Here is a 17534-nt window from a genome sequence, read left to right on the forward strand (position 1 = left end):
GTACAATACCGCTAGACAAAGGGAATTGTATACGGGATCGATTGAGTCCTTGACATCGTGGTTCATCCGATGAGATCATCATGGAACATGTGGGAGCCAACATGGGTATCCAGATCCCGCTGTTGGTTATTGACCGGAGAACGTCTCGGTCATGTCTACATGTCTCCCGAACCCGTAGGGTCTACACACTTAAGGTTCGACGACGCTAGGGTTATAAAGGAAGTTTGTATGTGGTTACCGAATGTTGTTCGGAGTCCCGGATGAGATCCCGGACGTCACGGGGAGTTCCGGAATGGTCCGGAGGTAAAGATTTATATATGGAAAGTTGTTGTTCGGGTTCCGGAAAAAGTTCGGGTTTTTTCGGTATTGTACCGGGAAGCTTCCAGAAGGTTCCGGAGGATTCCGGAGGGGTCCGGAGGTCCGGAAATTGTTCCACCACGTCCAATACAGTAGCATGGGCTGTAAGGGGGCGCCCTAGCCTTAATGGGCCAAGGGCACCAGCCCCCCCAAGGCCCATGCGCATGGGAAGGGGAAACCCTAAGGGGGAGGGCCTCCACTTGACTTGGGAGGCACTCCTCCCCCCCTTGGCCGCACCCCTTGGGGTGGGAAACCCTAAAGGGGGCACAGCCCCCCTTCCCCCTATATATACTTGAGGTTTTGGGGCTGCCAACACATGAGAACTTCTCCTCTCTTGGTGCAGCCCTACCTCTCTCCCTTCTCCTCTCCCGTGGTGCTTGGCGAAGCCCTGCTGGATTGCCACGCTCCTCCACCACCACCACGCCGTTGTGCTGCTGCTGGATGAAGTCTTCCTCAACCTCTCCCTCTCTCCTTGCTGGATCAAGGCATGGGAGACGTCACCGGGCTGTACGTGTGTTGAACGCGGAGGTGCCGTCCGTTCGGCACTAGGATCTCCGGTGATTTGAATCACGACGAGTACGACTCCTTCAACCCCGTTCTCTTGAACGCTTCCGCTTAGCGATCTACAAGGGTATGTAGATGCACTCTCCTTCCCCTCGTTGCTGGTTTCTCCATAGATAGATCTTGGTGACGCGTAGGAAAATTTTGAATTTCTGCTACGTTCCCCAACAGTGGCATCATGAGCTAGGTCTATTGCGTAGATTCTTTGCACGAGTAGAACACAAAGTAGTTGTGGGCGTTGATGTTGTTCAATATGCTTACTGTTACTAGTCCAATCTTGTTTCGACGGTATTGTGGGATGAAGCGGACCGGACCGACCTTACACGTATTCTTACGTGAGACAGGTTCCACCGACTGACATGCACTTGGTGCATAAGGTGGCTAGCGGGTGCCAGTCTCTCCCACTTTAGTCGGAACGGATTCGATGAAAAGGGTCCTTATGAAGGGTAAATAGCAATTGGCATATCACGTTGTGGTTTTGCGTAGGTAAGAAACGTTCTTGCTAGAAACCCATAGCAGCCACGTAAAACATGCAAACAACAATTAGAGGACGTCTAACTTGTTTTTGCAGGGTATGCTATGTGATGTGATATGGCCAAGAAGAATGTGATGAATGATATGTGATGTATGAGATTGATCATGTTCTTGTAATAGGAATCACGACTTGCATGTCGATGAGTATGACAACCGGCAGGAGCCATAGGAGCTGTCTTTATTTATTGTATGACCTGCGTGTCATTGAACAACGCCATGTAATTACTTTACTTTATTGCTAACCGGTAGCCATAGTAGTAGAAGTAATAAGTTGGCGAGACAACTTCATGGAGACACGATGATGGAGATCATGATGATGGAGATCATGGTGTCATGCCGGTGACGACGATGATCATGGAGCCCCGAAGATGGAGATCAAAAGGAGCAAAATGATATTGGCCATATCATGTCACTATTTGATTGCATGTGATGTTTATCATGTTTATGCATCTTGTTTACTTAGAACGACGGTAGTAAATAAGATGATCCCTTACAACAATTTCAAGAAGTGTTCCCCCCTAACTGTGCACCGTTGCTAAAGTTCGTCGCTTCTAAGCACCACGTGATGATCGGGTGTGATGGATTCTTACGTTCACATACAATGGGTGTAAGACAGATTTACACACACGAAACACTTAGGGTTAACTTGACGAGCCTAGCATGTACAGACATGGCCTCGGAACACAGAGACCGAAAGGTCGAGCATGAGTCGTATGGTAGATACGATCAACATGAAGATGTTCACCGATGATGACTAGTCCGTCTCATGTGATGATCGGACACGGCCTAGTTGACTCGGATCATGTAATCACTTAGATGACTAGAGGGATGTCTATCTGAGTGGGAGTTCATAAGATGAACTTAATTATCCTGAACATAGTCAAAAGATCTTTGCAAATTATGTCGTAAGCTCGCGCTTTAGTTCCACTTTTTAGATATGTTCCTAGAGAAAATATAGTTGAAAGTTGATAGTGGCGATTATGCGGACAGTAGAAAGCTTATGTCCTTAATGCACCGCTCAGGGTGCTGAACCCCAAACGTCGTTTGTCGATGTTGCGAACATCGGACATACACGTTTTGATAACTACGTGATAGTTCATTTAAATGGTTTAAGTAGAGGCACCAAAGACGTTTTTCGAAACATCGCGGAACATATGAGATGTTTCAAGGGCTGAAATTGGGATTTCAGGCTCGTGCCCACGTCAAGAGGTATGAGACCTCTGACGATTTTCTTAGCCTGCAAACTAAGGGAGAAAACCTCAATCGTTGAGCTTGTGCTCAGATGGTCTGAGTACAACAATCACTTTAATCGAGTGGGAGTTGATCTTCCAGATGAGATGGTGATGTTTCTCCAAAGTCATTACCACCAAGCTGCTAGAGCTTCGTGATGAACTATAACATATCAAGGATAGAGATGATGATCCTTGAGGTATTTGCGTTGTTTGACATCGTGAAAGTAGAAATCAAGAAGGAGCATCAATTGTTGATGATTGGTGAAACCACTAGTTTCAAGAAGGGCAAGGGCAAGAAGGGACACTTCATGAAACGGCAAATCAGTTGCTGCTCCAGTGAAGAAACCCAAGGTTGAACCTTAACCCGAGACTGAGTGCTTCTATAATAAGGGGAACAACCACTGGAGCAGAATTACCCTAGATACTTGGTAGATAAGAAGGCTGGCAAGGTCGATAGAAGTATATTGGATATACATTATGTTAATGTGTACTTTACTAGTACTCCTAGTAGCACCAGGGTATTAGATACCGGTTCGGTTGCTAAGTGTTAGTAACTCGAAATAAAAGCTACGGAGTAAACGGAGACTAGCTAAAGGTGAGTTGACGATATGTGTTGGAAGTTTTTCCAAGCTTGATGTGATCAAGCATCGCACGCTCTCTCTACCAACGAGATTGGTGTTAAACCTAAATAATTGTTATTTGGTGTTTGCGTTGAGCATAGACATGATTGGATTATGTTTGTTGCAATACGGTTATTCATTTAAGGAGAATAATGGTTACTCTATTTATGTGAATAATACCCTCAGTGGTCTTGCACCTAAAGGAATGGTTTTTTGAATCTCGATCGTAGTGATACACATTTTCATGCCAAAAGATATAAGATAGTAATGATAGTACCACTTGCTTGTGGCACTGCCATGTAAGTCATATTGGTATAAAACACATGAAGAAGCTCCATGTTGATGGATCTTTGGACTCACTCGTTTTTGAAAAGTTTGAGACATGCGAACCATGTCTATTGGTGTATACGCATGAAGAAACTCCATACAGATGGATCGTTTGGACTCACTTGATTTTGGATCACTTGAGATATGCAAATCATCCCACATGGGCAAGATGACTAAAAAGCCTCGTTTTTCAGTAAAATGAAACAAGATAGCAACTTGTTGGAAGTAACACATTTTGATGTGTACGGTCCAATGAGTGCTGAGGCATGCAGTGGATATCGTCATGTTCTTACTTCACAGATTATTCGAGTGGATGTTGAGTATATTTACTTGATGAAACACAAGTCTGAATTATTGAATGGTTCAAGTAATTTCAGAGTGAAGTAGAAGATCATCGTGACAAGAGGATAAAATGTCTATGATATGATCATAGAGATGAATATCTGAGTTACGAGTTTGGCACACAATTAAGACATTGTGGAGATTGTTTCACAATTAATACCGCCTGGAACACCATAGTGTGATGGTGTGTCCGAACATCATAGTTGCACCCTATTGGATATGGTGCGTACCATGATGTCTCTTATCCAATTACCACCATCATTCATGGGTTAGGCATTAGAGACAACCGCACTCACTTTAATAGGGTACCACGTAATTCCGTTGAGACGACACCGTTTGGAGAAACCTAAGTTGTCGTTTCTTAAAAGTTTGGGGCTGCGACGCTTATGTGAAAAAGGGTTTCAGGTTGATAAGCTTGAACCCAAAGCGGATAAAATGCATCTTCATAGGACACCCAAAACGGTTGGGTATACCTCCTAATTCAGATCCGAAAGCAATAGGGATTGTTTCTTGAATCGGGTCCTTTCTCGAGGAAAGGTTTGTCTCGAAAGAATTGAATGGGAGGATGGTGGAGACTTGATAAGGTTATTGAACCATCACTTCAACTAGTGTGTATCAGGGCACAGAAAGTTGTTCCTGTGGCACCTACACCAATTGAAGTAGAAGCTTATGATAGTGATCATGAAACTTCGGACCAAGTCACTACCAAAACTCGTAGGTCGACAAGGATGCGTACTGCTTCAGAGTGGTATAGTAATCCTGTCTTAAAGGTCATGTTGCTAGACAACAATGAACCTACGAGCTATGGAGAAGCGATGGTGGGCCCAAATTCCGACAAATGGTTAGGAGCCATGAAATCCGAGAAAGGATCCATGTATCAGAACAAAGCATGGACTTTGGTGGACTTGCCCAATGACCGGCAAGCCATTGAGATAAATGAATCTTTAAGAAGAAGACGGACGTGGACGGTAATGTCACCGTCTATGAAGCTCGACTTGTGGCGAAGAGTTTTTCACAAGTTCAAGGAGTTGACTACGATGAGATTTTCTCATTCGTAGCGATGCTTAAGTCCGTCGGAATCATGTTAGCATTAGCTGCATTTATGAAATCTGGCAGATGGATGTCAAAACGAGTTTCCTTACCAGTTTTTGTGAGGAAAGGTTGTATGTGATACAATCAGAAAGGTTTTGTCGATCCTAAGGATGCTAAAAGGTATGCTAGCTCTAGCGATCCTTCCATGGACTGGAGTAAGCATCTCGGAGTTGGAATGTGCACTTTGATAAGATGATCAAAGATTTTGGGTTTATACAAAGTTTATGAGAAACTTGTATTTCCAAAGAAGTGAGTGGGAGCACTATAGAATTTCTGATGAGTATATGTTGTTGACATATTATGGATCAGAAATGACGTAGAATTTCTGGAAAGCATATAGGGTTATTTGAAAGGTGTTTTTCAATAGAAAATCTGGATTAAGCTACTTGAACATTGAGCATCAAGATCTATAAGGATAGATCAAAATGCTTAATAATACTTTCAAATGAGCACATACCTTGACATGATCTTGAAGGTGTTCAAGATGGATCAGTCAAAGAAGGAGTTCTTGCCTGAGTTGTAAGGTATGAAGTTAAGACTTAAAGCTCGACCATGGCAGAATAGAGAGAAAGGACGAAGGTCGTCTCCTATGCTTAAGACATAGGCTCTATAGTATGCTATGTTGTGTACCGCACCTGAAGTGTGCCTCGCCATGAGTCAGTCAAGGGGTACAAGAGTGATCCAAGAATGGATCACAGGACAGCGGTCAAAGTTATCCTTAGTAACTAGTGGACTAAGGAATTTTCTCGATTATGGAGGTGGTAAAAGAGTTCGTCATAAAGGGTTACGTCGATGCAAGCTTGACACCTATCCGGATAGCTCTGAGTAGAGATACCGGATACGTATAATGGAGCAACAATTTAGAATAGCTCCAAGTAGAACAGTTATTTGGAATAGCTCCAAATAGAGCGTGGTAGCTGCATCTAGGAGATGACATAGAGATTTGTAAAGCACACACGGATCTGAAAGGTTCAGACCCGTTGACTATAACCTCTCTCACAAGCATAACATGATCAAACCCAGAACTCTCGGGTGTTAGTCACATGGGGATGTGACCTTGAGTGTTAATCACATATCGATGTGAACTGGATTATTGACTCTAGTGCAAGTGGGAGACTGTTGGAAATATGCCCTAGAGGCAATAATAAATAAGTTATTATTATATTTCCTTGTTCATGATAATCGTTTATTATCCATGCTATAATTGTATTGATAGGAAACTCAGATACATGTGTGGATACATAGACAACACCATGTCCCTAGTAAGCCTCTAGTTGACTAGCTCGTTGATCAATAGATGGTTACGGTTTCCTGACCATGGACATTGGATGTCATCGATAACGGGATCACATCATTAGGAGAATGATGTGATGGACAAGACCCAATCCTAAACCTAGCACAAAGATCGTGTAGTTCGTATGCTAAAGCTTTTCTAATGTCAAGTATCTTTTCCTTAGACCATGAGATTGTGCAACTCCCGGATACCGTAGGAATGCTTTGGGTGTATCAAACATCACAACGTAACTGGGTGGCTATAAAGGTGCATTACAGGTATCTCCGAAAGTGTCTGTTGGGTTGGCACGAATCGAGACTGGGATTTGTCACTCCGTGTAAACGGAGAGGTATCTCTGGGCCCACTCGATAAGACATCATCATAATGTGCACAATGTGACCAAGGGGTTGATCACAGGATGATGTGTTATGGAACGAGTAAAGAGACTTGCCGGTAACGAGATTGAACAAGGTATCGGTATACCGACGATCGAATCTCGGGCAAGTACAATACCGCTAGACAAAGGGAATTGTATACGGGATCGATTGAGTCCTTGACATCGTGGTTCATCCAATGAGATCATCGTGGAACATGTGGGAGCCAACATGGGTATCCAGATCCCGCTGTTGGTTATTGACCGGAGAACGTCTCGGTCATGTCTACATGTCTCCCGAACCCGTAGGGTCTACACACTTAAGGTTTGATGACGCTAGGGTTATAAAGGAAGTTTGTATGTGGTTACCGAATGTTGTTCGGAGTACCGGATGAGATCCCGGACGTCACGAGGAGTTCCGGAATGGTCCGGAGGTAAAGATTTATATATGGAAAGTTGTTGTTCGGGTTCCGGAAAAAGTTCGGGTTTTTTCGGTATTGTACCGGGAAGCTTCCAGAAGGTTCCGGAGGATTCTGGAGGGGTCCGGAGGTCCGGAAATTGTTCCACCACGTCCAATACAGTAGCATGGGCTGTAAGGGGGCGCCCTAGCCTTAATGGGCCAAGGGCACCAGCCCCCCCAAGGCCCATGCGCATGGGAAGGGGAAACCCTAAGGGGGAGGGCCTCCACTTGACTTGGGAGGCACTCCTCCCCCCCTTGGCCGCACCCCTTGGGGTGGGAAACCCTAAAGGGGGCGCAGCCCCCCTTCCCCCTATATATACTTGAGGTTTTGGGGCTGCCAACACATGAGAACTTCTCCTCTCTTGGTGCAGCCCTACCTCTCTCCCTTCTCCTCTCCCGTGGTGCTTGGCGAAGCCCTGCTGGATTGCCACGCTCCTCCACCACCACCACGCCATTGTGCTGCTGCTGGATGAAGTCTTCCTCAACCTATCCCTCTCTCCTTGCTGGATCAAGGCATGGGAGACGTCACCGGGCTGTACGTGTGTTGAACGCGGAGGTGCCGTCCGTTCGGCACTAGGATCTCCGGTGATTTGAATCACGACGAGTACGACTCCTTCAACCCCGTTCTCTTGAACGCTTCCGCTTAGCGATCTACAAGGGTATGTAGATGCACTCTCCTTCCCCTCGTTGCTGGTTTCTCCATAGATAGATCTTGGTGACACGTAGGAAAATTTTGAATTTCTGCTACGTTCCCCAACACATCAACCCCGAGGGAGGACTACTCCCTCCTCATTGTGGTGTCCGCCGGGATGATGAAGATGGCCATCGGAGATGATTCCCCCCCTCCGGCAGGGTGCCGGAACGGTTCTAAATTGGTTTTCGGTGGCTACGGAGCCCTGCGGCGGCGGAACTTCTGATCTAGGTTAACCCCGAGGGGTTTTGGAATATTTGGGAATTTATAGTGCAAAGAAGGGGTACAAGAGGCCACCGAGGTGGGCACAACCCACCTGGGCACGCCAGGGGGCCCTGGCGCGCCCTGGTGGGTTGTGCCCCCCTCGGGGCACCCCCAGGTGCTGCTTTGGCCCATCGGGAGTCTTCTGACCCATAAAAAATCCACAAAAAGTTTCACAGTGTTTGAACTCCGTTTGATATTGATTTTCTGCCATGTAAAAACAAGCAAAAATAGTAACTGGCACTGGGCTTTGGGTCAATAGGTTAGTCCCAAAAATGATATAAAGTTGCTATAAAATGATTGTAAAACATCCAAGAATGATAATATATTGGCATGAATACTTCATAAATTATAGATATGTTGGAGACATATCAGCATGGCGGCATCCACCTCTGCCCCGTCATCGCGATGGTATAGTAGGAGGTAGACCTCCGGGAGGCCGCGCGGGTCCTTCTCCAGCAAGGTACGCAAGGCCTTGATTAGCTCCTCGTCTGATAGGTCTCCCGAGCACAGCCGGAGATCATCTTCCGCGCCCTTGAGACCCCACAAGGGGCGCGAGTGCGCCTGGAGCGGAGCCATGCGTTGGTTCAGGAACTCCCTGACAAGCATGGCCCCCATCAGCTTCCCCGCCTCCAGATCCACCGTCATCCTCTCCAGGACCAGCACCGACCAGGGATTGGTGATCTTCTTGTGAGCCCACCGGTCCAGCTTCGCTGGCATCACGGTCGACAGCTTCAGCCGAGCATGGAGGCGCTTGGCGTCCATGAAGATCCACTTGCGTCGAAAGTCGTCCACCTTCTTCCCGGCCCTCGAGAGCGCATTGCTACCGTGGGATGCGCCGAAGTAGATGAAAGAACATGCGGTGTCCCCATGTTTGGTTTTGGTAATTGATGACAATCTCTATGGACTAATGGTTGCCTTGAGTTATATTTGAAGGTTTTGTCCATAGGCTCTTCTTGGAGTACATGTGTTGGTTTCAAGGAGAGTTTGTGTCGACCAAGGTGCTATTCAAGGAATTACCTAAAGATTGGTCTTGTGAGAGGTTGATCAAGACTAAGTTAAAGAGTGAATCAAGATGATCAACCCACAAAGCGTAGAAGATGTACCGAGAGGGATCAAGTGATCCCATGGTATGGTAAGCATTATCAATTACGCTTTGTGTACTAACCCATGGTCTTCGTGAGGGTTCTTTGTGGGGTTAGGTTGCGGTGTGCAAGTTCAAGTGGAGCACCATGAAGAGATCAAATGCTTGAAGCTTGTTGTCCTTTGTGGTGACAATGGACCTGTGAAGATGTGCGGAAGAAAGGCTCACCCATAGTGGAGTATGGGGGAGCAATCAACTAGTCTTCATCGAGCCAACACAATCAAGAAAGGTGGTCCAATTTGAGGGAATCAAGATCGTCATCATCTAGCTCAAGTGGACCATGTGCAAGGCAAAGGTTTGCCCTTGATAGGTTTTCTATTTACCGGTCTCATGATGGTAGTTGGGAGACCGGGTTATAGGATCGATTGCCATACTATCAAGGGGGCTCTCAATGAGTAGCTTGATCGTATCGTTCGTTGAGAGCTCAAACCATTGCATCCTTGCATCATCTTTCTTGGTTCTTGTTTGGTTCTCTTTGTGAGTCTTAGAGCTTACGGTCATCTTGTTGACAAGCTTGAGTTCATCGAAAACGGAGTTCGCTTGCATCTTCTATGATGTTTTCGATGTTGAAGGTTTTGCCGGTTCTTCTCGGTTGGAGGTTTCACTCCTCTTTTTGTTAGGCATACCTCCCCTGCCTCTTCTTACTATAACTAGTCGCTGTTTTGATGCTACTCGTCGTCTTGTTTCCAACAAGCTTGAGTTTGCTCAATTCGGAGCTCATATGCAGAAGTTATGGCAGTTCTGGTTTTCTTGAGTGTGGTTTTGTCAGGGTCCCAGTGGTAGTACCGTGGTACCCAGCGGTAGTACCGCTGAGGGGTCACAAGCGGCAGTACCGCTCCGCAACGGTAGTACCAGCGGTGACTCTGCAGCAGTACTACCGCTGGCTTACCAGGTCCCTACCGCGTCGATTCGAGGGGTCTTTTTCTGTGTCGGATTGTACGGTACCTCGCTGCGGCAGTAGTGCGGCAGTACCGCTCCTTAGCGGCAGTACTGCCCTTCCTCCGCGGTAGTACCGCCCGGTTCCCTCTTTCCCAACCCTTCGCTCTGCATGGCAGTACCGCCGAAGGGAGCGGTAGTACCGCTTAACCCAGCAGTAGTACCGCTATCTCCTGCGGTACTACCGCCCCAAGGTTCATGTTTTGTTGCTCCTTTTCCCTGTTTCTTCCGCCTGAGCGGTAGTACCGCTCATGGAGCGGTAGTACCGCTCGTGTGCGGGCTGAGCACATAACGGTTGGATTTTCCCCCTCCTATAAAAGGGGGTCTTCTTCCCCAATGAACCTTATCATTTGAGCTCGTGTTCTTCCCCCATTGTTGACCTTCTTCGAGCTTGCTAACTCTCAATCCCTCCATGGTTTCTTGCTAGTTTTTGAGGGAAAAGAGAGAGGAGATCTAGATCCACATTTCCACCAATCACTTTCTCCTCTATGTAAGGGGAACCCATTGGATTTAGATCTTGGAGTTCTTTGTGTTCTCTTTCTTGTTCTTCCTCTCATTTTCCTCCCTAGCATTAGTTGCTTCGGTGGGATTTGAGAGAGAAGGACTTGGGCACTCCGTGTGCCCTTGCCATTGCATTTGGTGCATCGGTTTGAGTTCTCCACGGTGATACGTGGAAGTTACAAGTTGAGAAGCTTATTACTCTTGGGTGCTTGGTACCCTTGAGCTTGTTCCTCTTTGGTGCTTGGGCGCCCTAGACGGTTGTTGGTGTTCGGAGCTCAATCATTGTGGTGTAAAGCTCCGGGCAAGCGTCGGGGTCTTCAATTAGGTTGTGGAGATCGCCCCGAGCAATTTGACGGGTTTCGGTGACCGCCCCCAAGGGTTGCCAAAGTGTACGGGTTCGGTGACCGCCCCCAAGGGTTGCCATTTGTACGGGTTCGGTGACCACCCTCAAGGGTCCCTTAGTGGAATCACGACATCTTGCATTCTGCGAGGGCGTGAGGAGATTACGGTGGCCCTAGTGGCTTCTTGGGGAGCATTGTGCCTTCACACCGCTCCAAACGGAGATTAGCATCCGCAAGGGTGTGAACTTCGGGATACATCATCGTCTCCGCGTGCCTCGGTTATCTCTTACCCGAGCTCTTTACTTATGCACTTTACTTTGTGATAGCCATATTGTTTCTTGTCATATATCTTGCTATCACCTAGTAGTTTATCTTGCTTAGCATAAGTTGTTGGTGCACATAGGTGAGCCTAGTTGTTGTAGGTTTTGTGCTTGACAAATTAACCGCTAGGTTTATTCCGCATTTGTTCAAGCCTAAACCGTAATTATTTTAAAAGCGCCTATTCACCCCCCTCTAGGTGACATCCGCGATCTTTCAGCAGACGCACCCGACGCATTGGGTTGTGACGCGCATCCGGAGATAGAAGAAGTGACGGAACAACGCAACAGAGGGCGCCACACCCACGAGCGCCTCATAGTAGAAGATGAATATCGACATGAGGAGGATGGAGTTGGGATGGAGATGAAGGGCGTGGATCTAGTAATGGTCTAGAACCGCGAAGAAGAAATCGGAGAAAGGGGGACGAGCCCTGCGAAGACGCTGTGTAGAAAGAAGGGATAGAAGGACCTCGCCAGGGTGTCTCACTTGGTGGAGCCAACCCAAAGCTCCGTGTCCCTCCATCGCTGTCATTGCTTGCCGTCAGCGGGAGCACGACGGCGAGGTGCTTCTCCTCAGTGATGGTGGACACACTGAGGGCAGGTTCGGGCGAGGTGGCGGAACGTGCGGAGGAAGCAGCGGGCTTCGCCTTCTCGGTTGACATCGGTGGCGAGCTCGGGAGGGGTTCGACAGATCTGGAGGCGCTCTGAGCAGGGAGAGAAGGGGATCTGGAGCAACACAAAGAGAAGGCAATGAAGACTCAGCGGCATGTGCCAGCCTTTTTGTCAGCCCGGAATGGTTGCCGAGGCAGCATGGGGAAGCGGAGACACCCACATCCCATCAAGCGCCACACGTCGACCGGGTCCGCATGCAGTTGGGGCCCGCAGCGCTTTGCCTCGAAGCCAAGTCCTAGCGCGCCTTGGGCCCGGGGGCTACTGTCGACGTTTTGGGAACCAGGGTACCCAGACTTGCCTGCGTGCGGCCCACGACGTGGCTACATCGGCGGCCTGGTACGACCCGCCTTTGACATCAACGACACAAGACCCTCGTGAGGCGGACGACGCCAAGACCTCCGGAGGGAGCAGCCACCCTAGGCCGGCTCCTGACGAGCGGAGATTTCTATGTAGGCGCCCACCTCATGAGGTAAGGTGACGCAAGCCATGACGATCAAGGCTGGACGGGAGCCAGCGGGTGCAGTACACCAGGTTTCCTCTTTGGTGCTAAAGAGGTAAGCGCACGCGCGGAGTCCCGAGGAATCAGCCAAATGTTTCCATTTCTGTGCTACAAGACTGAGACCGCCAGGACGGCAGGACGAAGGTCATCACCGAGCCCACCACGACGCCACGACCAGAAGCTTTGCAGGCGAAGATCACCTTCCGCCAAGATAATATGTACTAGTTGTTTTCCTTCAAACTTGGCCGTTGTGGGATTCCTTCCCGCCTTCATTTTGGGGGAAGAGGACCAAGGCCACTATACAGATAGACTAGCCACCACCATAGGGGAGGGGAGAGGTGATCCGCACCCACACCAACTCAGACCAACACAAGAACACACCTCGTGAGGTTGTTCTTCCTCTGTATCGGTTCATCCTCAGTCCACCTCGAGGCTAATCCACCACAAAGCAGTAGGGTATTACACCGCAAGGTGGCCCGAACCTGGGTAAACTGATGTGTCCCTTTTCATTCCAGTTCTTCGAGTTAGGCCGTAGGATCGATGAGTTGGCAGACTGGGGAGATTGAATTCTTCGCACGCATCCCAATGTTTGAATCTATCAAGGGTCTGGCGAGCCCCGAACCCAACAACAGCTTGCCCGCTCATGCATGCGCATTACCTGCTCCACTTATTGTTATGCCCCGCAACAGGTTGGCTAGTAGTACAAGCATTGGCTGCTTTCCCGCTCATGCATGCGCACTACTTGCTCCACCTAGGAAGGGCTGAGTTGAGTATTATTAATTTAGAAGATATGCTCACCTTCTTATTTCCCGTCCTTAGTTTAGGAAAGTGGAAAGTTTTTTCCTTTTATTTTAGGAATTTTGGGAAATTCATGCTCACTTATACAACACAACTCCAGATTTTATTCAAGTCAAGGAATATTTTTCGGTTCTTTTCCTAGATGAAACGGAATACCTATTTATAATTAATTCCTAATTATACAAAAGCACCTTAATGAATTAACTGACTTGTTTTACTTATTAAAATAAAAATCTTAAAAATCTAAAATTTGACCTCTTAGTGTTCTAAGTTCAAAAGTCTAGTAAAGTAAAAAATATTTTTATGGGGGTTCTTATGTCTCATAAAAATTGTTTGTTACGTCAGAATCTGAAGAAACTAATTCTCTAACCGAAATCTTTGGGGACGATTCTGTATTACAATTTGGTGGAGGAACTTTAGGACATCCTTGGGGAAATGCACCTGATGCAGCAGCTAATCGAGTGGCTTTAGAAGCCTGTGTACAAGCTCGTAACGTATTTTTATTGATCAATTAAAATTGACTTCTAGAACGTATAATTGTCTAAAAAGGGCCAATATACATACACTATTGGACCTTTTGATCATTGAGTGAAAAAGGAGCAAAGAATGACAAAAGACGAGACTCTACTAGTCTTCACTCTTGTGGTTTCCTCTTCCTCGGTTTCTGTCGGGTTGGCTAGTAGTACAAGCATTGGCTGTTTGTCCGCTCATGCATGCGCACTACCTGCTTCACTAATTGTTATGCCACGTAACAAGTTGGCTAGTAGTACAAACATTTGTTGCATTGAAAGACAAAAGGCAGGGGCAAACTTGGAACGAAACGAAAAAAAGACTAGCATGCAGAGCATTTGGAAAAAATGGGAAAAACTTAGACGTAGAGTAATGAAAAACAGAGGGAATAGTATGGATTTTTCGCTTACGGACCTACCGTTGTCTGAGCTTGTGGTGTCATGAGAAAAAAAGGGCAGCAAACTCGTGGAAGCTGCGCACCTGTCCGACTTTAGGGGATGTCCTGGAGAAAAAAAACAATATAATGGAAAATGCGTCTATCAAGGGTCTGGCGAGCCCCGAACCCAACAGTAGCTTGCCCGCTCATGCATGCGCATTACCTGCTCCACTAATTGTTATACCATGCAACAGGTTGGCTAGTAGTACAAGCATTGGCTGCTTGCCCGCTCATGCATGCACATCACCTTCTCCACTAATTGTTGTGGCACGCAACGGGTTGGCTAGTAGTACAAACATTGGCTGTTTGTCCGCTCATGCATGCGCACTACCTGCTTCACTAATTGTTATGCCACGTAACAGGTTGGCTAGTAGTACAAACATTTGTTGCATTGAAAGACAAAAGGCAGGGGCAAACTTGGAACGAAACAAAAAAAAGGCTAGCATGCAGAGCATTTGGAAAAATGGGAAAAACTTAGAATGAAAAACAGAACGAAACGAAAAAAAGGCTAGCATGCAGAGCATTTGGAAAAATGGGAAAAACTTAGAATGAAAAACAGAGAGAGTAGTTATGGATTTTTCGCTTACGGACCTACCGTTGTCTGAGCTTGGATGTCCCGGAGAAAAAAAACAATATAATGAAAAATGCGTCTGCCGGGAGTCGAACCCGGGTCTATTGCTTGGAAGGCAATTATCCTAACCGTTGGACTACAGACGCTTGGGTGATGGTGCTTCTTCTATTACCTATAAAAATAGTAATGTGTTCCCCAACACCAGTGAATCGATGCCCCCCCCATCCTGACGAGCACGTGGTCTTCCGCCTCTCATCCGGCCCGCCGCCATCCATGGCCGCTTCCCTCTTCCGCCTCTCCCGGCCCCGCCGCGTGCTCCTCCCCTTGTCCGCCCTCCGCCTCCCTCTCTCCACCCAGCCCCTCCCGCAGCCCCGGGACCCGTCCTCCCCCAATTCCAACCGCGGCCTTCCTGCCTTCCTCTCCTTCCTCGCCGCCGCAGCCGCAGGCGGAATCACCGGTTCCGTCGCTCTCTGCGATGCCGCCCCCGACCACCGGTGCGTGCATGCCCATCCGATCCAAACCAGTCGCTCGATCGACGGTTACGTCACTTCTCGCATCGTTGACTGCTGAGCTGACAGCGCCCTGTGCTTGTCTGTTGATTTGGCCCAGGGTCGGCGGGAAAGACAGCACCGAGCTGGTGGTGCGTGGGGAGCGCAAGCGCGTGCCACAGCAGTTCATAGAAGAGCTCGCATCCTTCCTCGGGGTAAGTGAATTCGAGTTCCGCGCTGCCATTGCCGGCTTGCCCTAGTGCCTGCGGGCGGCGATTCTGCGTAACTTGTGTTTGTTGTTTTTGCTGTCCGTTGATTAATTCAACCCACGACATGCTCACTGACTAGGTGGGTTGCTGTTTTGCAGGAGAACCTGACGGTGGATTACGAGGAGAGGAGCTTCCACGGGACGCCGCAGAATAGCTTCCACAAGGCAGTCAACGTGCCCGACGTCGTCGTCTTCCCAAAGTGATCTCACCCGGCACACACTGACAATTGCGTTTTGTGGGTGTATATGCCAAGCTTGTTCCATGTATTGTAATGCCTCCATTACTGATTTGCAGGTCCCAGTATGAGGTACGGAAGATTGTGATGACTTGTAATAAGTACAAGGTATGGATCTCTTCCATTCATTAGCCTAAAGGAACATCATATGCTCCCTGTTTTGCAAGAGTTACTGATTTGGATTCTGTATCCTGTACTTCTGGTTTCCACAACAACAATTTCCATGATTGAGCCACCTAGCTGTTTTTTTTTGAATTCCAACCCCCACCTGTATATTTATCTCAATTCAAAAGAAATGGGCCAGTTTACGTGGGAAATGGGTCGAAAACCATGATCCAGTTTATGTTGGAAACCGGATCGAAACCTTAACAGCCCCAGGGGCAATACATCTCGTGGAGGCAAGAACATGGAAAACACCCAAAAAAACACCAAGTACAAGTTACAACACAGAGCAAGGATCAACCACCTAAACATCAGGATAATATAGATGGTTGTGATGCAGCACAATCTAAGGCATAACAACATAAATGGTGCACTAGCAGCAGAGAGAGGCTATCAAGGCAGCAGATCATGCCCGGAGACAGCACAACAACAAACTTACAGGAACGCACGTGGAAGCACCACCAAGACAACACCGGAACCACTGACAGGGGTAGACCACGGGTGGCCACATCAAGGAGTTGTGTCATTACCAAGACCGAGCCATCCGACACTAGGGAAGGGTTGTCATTGCCCAGGAAGGAGTAAAGATGACCACAGGAAAGGATCTGACTCGACAAGCGTGCACGAGGGGGAGCCGCGAGTTCACCGCCGGAAGGGAGGGTCTCATTCCCATGGACGTGTCGAGTAATAACTTTGATGGTGAAGTGACATGATCGAAGAGAATGCCGTTAATGAAATCATCCCCACAGGAGGGTGGTTATCGCCCAAGGTGGAGTGTATAGGAAGGGCACACACAACAATGAAAGAGACGATAAGAGGATCTACCCAACGGCAGAGTCTGGAGATGTTGGAGATAGCTCATGAGAATACCAAGAAGTTCACCGGACGACAGATAGGAGATGAAGACAGCGCCACCAACATGCGAAACGGTGTGAATGCATCACTGTTGTCGTTGCCGCGCGACCGGCAAGGGATTTCTCCCCATTGCTACACTGCCGCCGAGGAGGATGAGGTCTGACACGCCACCAAGGTGGAACGCGGCGCTTGCAGGCGCCGCCGTAGTCAACCGGCGGCCGCCGGGCAGATTTCTTTGGCCTCCTCACAACCTCCAAACTCCTCCACACCTCTGACACGGCAGGACCGGAGGGCAACCACCAGCTGCACAACACGAGGCATGCTAGAGATACGACATGCAAATCAAACGACGAAGAACGAAATCAACATAGGAGACACACTATTTTAACGTTGAAAACCCCTCCAACACGAAGGGGAAAACCCCCTCCACCTTCAGACTTCGCTACGCTCCACTTCGGCCTAAGCCTCCTGGCGACGGGCCTCGCTCCGCTCGCTCGTCAGAAGTTAGTCTTTATCTTTATAATTGAATTTGAATTTGGATCACAACATAACAAGGCAGAGAGCAGCAAGGCTGTTGTGGGGAACCAACAAGCGCCAGCCGGTGCAAGGATGGAGAATCCGGGCCAGGTGAAGACGGAGGTGGATGTGTGATTGGATCTGATGGGAGGAGGCACGGT

The 17534-nt window shown here is 48.1% G+C and overlaps 1 protein-coding gene and 1 non-coding gene across 5 annotated transcripts in view; one reads left to right on the forward strand and one right to left on the reverse strand.

Annotated features, from left to right (window-relative positions):
- Positions 1 to 14922: 14922 nt before the first annotated feature.
- On the reverse strand, positions 14923 to 14994 carry TRNAG-UCC. Its single transcript has one exon. It is a non-coding gene; the product is annotated as a tRNA-Gly (tRNA).
- An 87-nt stretch (positions 14995 to 15081) lies between these two features.
- The window catches only part of LOC119354553 (D-lactate dehydrogenase [cytochrome], mitochondrial-like), a 19066-nt gene continuing 16613 nt past the window's right edge, over positions 15082 to 17534 (forward strand). The window contains exons 1-4 of one of the 4 annotated variants that reach the window (XM_037621270.1): positions 15082 to 15342; positions 15458 to 15551; positions 15704 to 15804; positions 15900 to 15948. In XM_037621270.1, coding sequence (XP_037477167.1) covers positions 15122 to 15342; positions 15458 to 15551; positions 15704 to 15804; positions 15900 to 15948 — 465 coding nt within the window. In that variant the 5' untranslated portion in view covers positions 15082 to 15121. The remainder of the gene's footprint in view (positions 15343 to 15457; positions 15552 to 15703; positions 15805 to 15899; positions 15949 to 17534) is intronic. The other 3 variants (XM_037621271.1, XM_037621272.1, XM_037621273.1) reach the window with 3 other exon arrangements.

Source organism: Triticum dicoccoides, chromosome 2A (genome assembly GCF_002162155.2).
Source record: "Triticum dicoccoides isolate Atlit2015 ecotype Zavitan chromosome 2A, WEW_v2.0, whole genome shotgun sequence".
Classification (NCBI taxonomy): Eukaryota; Viridiplantae; Streptophyta; class Magnoliopsida; order Poales; family Poaceae; genus Triticum; species Triticum dicoccoides.